At 52.2% G+C, this 4,357-nt stretch overlaps 1 protein-coding gene across 2 annotated transcripts; it reads left to right on the top strand.

Annotated features, from left to right (window-relative positions):
* The first annotated feature begins 838 nt into the window (after window positions 1-838).
* On the top strand, window positions 839-3,007 carry LOC123050659 (probable polyol transporter 4). Of its 2 annotated transcripts, none has more exons than XM_044473418.1 (2): window positions 839-1,198; window positions 1,299-3,007. In XM_044473418.1, exons 1-2 carry the CDS (start codon window positions 976-978, stop codon window positions 2,678-2,680), a joined length of 1,605 nt encoding a protein of 534 aa, XP_044329353.1. In that variant the 5' UTR covers window positions 839-975; the 3' UTR covers window positions 2,681-3,007. The 2 variants fall into 2 exon arrangements, with proteins under 2 accessions (XP_044329353.1, XP_044329354.1); XM_044473419.1 differs by having other exon boundaries at window positions 994-1,203.
* The last annotated feature ends 1,350 nt before the right edge of the window (window positions 3,008-4,357 follow it).

Genomic DNA, 4,357 nt, shown 5'->3' with positions numbered 1-4,357 from the left:
ACTGTAGCTGTCTTGGTGATGGCGGCAACGTCATGATGAGAAACAGGGGACCTCCTGGATGACTTAGGCGAGAGAATCCTCAGCGTCCATCCAAGCCTCGTACCGATTCACATCGTCTTCAGTCCAACTGTCGATTTCTTCAGTTTCGTCAGTGTCGATGAAGTTCAGGCTTCATGCAGGGAATGCAGGTTCCTGACAAACTAACCGTAGCTTTCAGTTCACTGCTGAACACCCGAGCTGAACTGAATTCCATGTTGACCGCTTGGTTTTTCTTTGAATTTGCGATGACATGTTAGTGCTGATTAACACCTGCAGGTTGTGTATCACCTGCTGATTAACACCTGCGAGTCCATCGGTTGACAGCCTGGGAGTTCAGCAATGTGCATAGAGCAATGCATTTTCGACATGCATGACGTTGAAAATTAGTGAGCTGATCACAAGTTCATACCAACTCCGGGGCAGTGAAGTGAACAGTCCTAATCTAAATGATAACAAGTACTCCCTAAATCGGAGCGGAGGGAGTACATCCCAAAATTTGTGAAGATCCGTGTTTCCTGGCACCATCAAGTTCTCTGAGCAGATTCACCGCGGTGTGACTGTCTAGTATAACAAGTTTTGCTTGGTTTCGGTGAGGAAGGGGTGATGACGTTGGCACGCCTTCAGTTTGTTTCAGTGCTTGTAGTCGTCGGTAGGTGGTTTAAGGTTTTGATTGTAATTTTTATTATTTCTACAGCGATGACATATGGATTGATCGAAAGTTATTTTTTTTAAAAAGCACAGCAACGGAGCCATATAAAAGAAGAGTTAAAAACGCCTCCTTTTCCAACTTGCACTTAAACAAGTACTCTACTCCCTCAGATTATGAAATTCCTCGGTTTCTCCTCCTCTTGGTCTCCCTCCTCCCTCAGATTCATGGCCGGCGATTTTATTTTTGCCACTCACAGTCCACGCTGAATCTTGGAGGAGCATCCATCCATGGGGCTTCCTGGCGCCGGCACGGCGGCCAACGGCGGCGGCATGGCCGAGTTCTTGGGGAGGAAGAGCAGGTACGTGCGCATGGACAACGTGCTCCCGCCGGAGCCGGAGGTGGAGAAGGGGGACGGCGTCGGCGGCGGGGTCCGGGTTCGCGGCGGCGCGAGGAGACACGTCTTCTTCTGCTCCGTCTTCGCCTCCCTCAACCACGTCCTCCTCGGCTACGGTACGGTGAGCAGCTAGCGGAGCTCTGCCTCAAGCTCAATGGCGTTTCTTGATGCAGATTTGTCAAAGCTTTCGCTTTGTTGCTCTGTCTCTCTCTGCAGATGTCGGCGTGATGAGCGGCTGCATCATCTTCATCCAGAAGGACCTCCACATCGACGAGGTGCAGCAGGAGGTGCTCGTCGGCTGCCTCAGCTTCATCTCGCTCCTCGGCAGCCTCGCCGCCGGCAGGACGTCCGACGCCATCGGCCGGAAGCGGACCATCGGCCTCGCGGCCGCCATCTTCCAGGCCGGCGCCGCCGTGATGGCGCTCGCGCCGTCCTTCGCGGCCCTCATGGCCGGAAGGCTGCTGGCCGGCGTCGGCATCGGGTTCGGCCTCATGGTCGCGCCTGTGTACATCTCGGAGATCTCCCCGGCGGCGCTGCGGGGCTCGCTCGCCTCCCTCCCGGAGATATTCATAAGCTTCGGCATCCTCCTCGGCTATGTCTCCAACCTCGCCTTCGCGGGCCTCCCTGACCACGTCAACTGGCGCGTCATGCTCGCCGCCGGCATCCTCCCGTCCATCTCCGTCGCCTACGTGCTCACGGTGATCCCGGAGTCGCCGCGGTGGCTGGTCATGCAGGGGCGCACCGGCGAGGCGCGCGCCGTGCTTGTTAAGGTAACCGAGACCGAGGGCGAGGCGCAGGAGAGGCTCGCCGAGATCGAGGAGTCGGCGCGCGTGACGAGCGCCGGCAAAGTGGTTTGGAGAGAGATTATGAGGCCGTCGCCGGTGATCCGCCGGATGCTAATCGCCGGGCTGGGCGTCCAGTTCTTCCAGCAAGCCACCGGCATCGATGCACTCGTCTACTACAGCCCGACCATATTCCGGGACGCCGGCATCGCCACGGAGGGCCACCTCCTGGCCGCCACCGTCGCGGTCGGGCTCTCCAAGACGATCTTCATCGTGATCGCCATACTTCTGGTGGACCACGTCGGACGGAAGCCCCTGCTCCTCATCAGCACGGTAGGCATCACCGCCTGCCTGGCCGTGCTCGCCGCGACGCTCTCCCTGCTGGCGCGCGGCGCGCTCCCGGGCGGCGCGGCGGTCGCGCTGGCCATCGTGACGGTGTGCGGCTTCGTGGCCTTCTTCTCGGTGGGCATCGGGCCCATCAACATGGTGCTGAGCTCGGAGATCTACCCGCTGAGGCTGCGCGCGCAGGCGGTGGGCCTCGGCCTGGCGGTGAACCGGCTGACCAGTGGCGCCGTGGCCATGTCGTTCCTGTCCATCTGCCGCGCCGCGTCCGTGGCCGGCGCGTTCACGGCGTTCGCGGCCGTCTCGGCGCTGTCCGTGGCGTTCGTGCACTGGTTCGTGCCCGAGACCAGCGGCAAGACGCTCGAGGAGATCGAGTTGCTGTTCGGGGAAGCCGGTGGCAGCGGCGGCGTGGTGGAGCTCGGCGACGGTGAACATCTGGTGCACGGGCGATGCGAACCGGACGGCCGGCGGTGACATTTCTGTGTTGAGGACAGAAATTGGTGTCAGGGAAAAGCTAAAAAGATAGAAACTAGTCATACGTTCGCGAATGTTCTTTTTATTTTGAAAATCAGGGATCTTTCCGTCCAAAAATAATTGTCATCAAAATGGATAAGTATCTAGAACTAAAATACATCTAGATACATCTCTTTTTATCCATTTTGATGACAAATATTTGCGGACGGAGGAAGTACTTCACACGTTCAAGTTCAGCCATCAGGATCAGGACAAACATCAAAATAAGAACTAGCACTTCTGTAGCAGCAGTAACCACTGAACTTCCTCAAATACAGAAACGCATTGGCCAAGCATGGATGGCCGAACTCACACGTCAATGGCCGCCCGATCACATGTGGATGGCATGATCTTCCTATGGCTTCTTCTTCAGGAATTCCAAGGAGGCATATCCACCATGGCCTACTATGCTTTCTATGTTGCAGACTAATTTCAGTTTCACATAAAGTTGCGTCTACAATTGGCATGATCTTCCTCTGGGTTCATTAGGCACTTCGAACTGCGCTGGTCCGTCAGCATGTTTATTGCTGGGCTCAGAAAAAAGGAGACGGAGGGGGGCCTCCAGCCCAATAACAGGCTGTTCCTATATATGGATTTGACTCAACCTTCAAGCCCAATCAAAAAACATGGAAGTAACATTCAATCGCGCAGGGCCGAAAAAGAATACCACGACGACAGAAACAAAATAGAAAAAAAAGTGGAGATGCGAGGAATCGAACCTACCAATTGAGCTACATCCCCTTTTATTTGTAGTGGGTTAATTAGGATAATTATTTTTAATTGACCATGGTTAAGAACTAGTCATATCTGAGCCCGTTCGACGGCCCACGAGTATCTCTGAGACATCAAGGACGCTGTTCTGAGTCCTGAAGAAACAAACCGCAGAAAGAGGTTTCCTGTTCGCCATGGAAAGTTCAAAACTACGCACGTCCATTTGACCTCCACCGATCGATCCTCACCCAATCGATCCAGCACGTACGCAACAGTGAGTACGTGCACCCCACAGAAACAGCATGCAGAAAGATGTTTGACAAGGTTCATGTTTTGACAAAGAAAATCGAGAGATCGAACAGTTGAAATCTGGTAATGTATCGTTGGAGACTGGCTGCTTCTATCTCCAGGTCGTACCTTCGACGCCGGGCCGGGGACAAACTAGTAGCAGCTAGTACAAGGGAGGCAGATTTTTGGTCTACGGGGACATCTACATCCTACATGAATTTTTTTTAGTAATTCAACAAAAAGTCAAGAATTCCTGAAAATATTTTTAAAATAAACTTGACCTTTTATTGTCCTCGTGAGAAAAAAATTACAAAAAAATCTCCCTTTGACTTCTTTTCAAAAAAGACAATTTTTTGACCAAAATAGTGTGAATAGTGACCTATAATAGCAAATAAATTGTCTTTTTTGCTGTGAAGTCAACTTTGTTTTTTTCGTGAAAATTTATATACTAGTGCAAAAGTAAGTCAAGTTTTTTGTCAAAATAGTTCTTACCTATTTTGACATTTTATTTAAATATTAAAAAAATCTCTATATAGGGTGCGTATACAACTAGGAACCAAAGTATATTTCCCCTAGTACAAGACGTACAGATTCGATGGCGAACATGGAAAGAAAAACGCATCCTCAACTGATCCACAT

This window comes from Triticum aestivum, chromosome 2D, assembly GCF_018294505.1.
Source record: "Triticum aestivum cultivar Chinese Spring chromosome 2D, IWGSC CS RefSeq v2.1, whole genome shotgun sequence".
NCBI classification, from domain to species: domain Eukaryota; kingdom Viridiplantae; phylum Streptophyta; class Magnoliopsida; order Poales; family Poaceae; genus Triticum; species Triticum aestivum.
The sequence above is the reverse complement of the archived record's forward strand: the minus strand, read 5'-3'. Positions and strand labels throughout refer to the sequence as shown.

Excerpts from the sequence above, each read along its gene's own strand:
- LOC123050659 (XM_044473418.1), top strand. The coding sequence starts at position 976 with ATGGGGCTTCCTGGCGCCGGCACGGCGGCCAACGGCGGCGGCATGGCC. Across the intron at positions 1,199-1,298 it reads CCACGTCCTCCTCGGCTACG|ATGTCGGCGTGATGAGCGGC; the intron begins GTACGGTGAGCA and ends CTCTCTCTGCAG.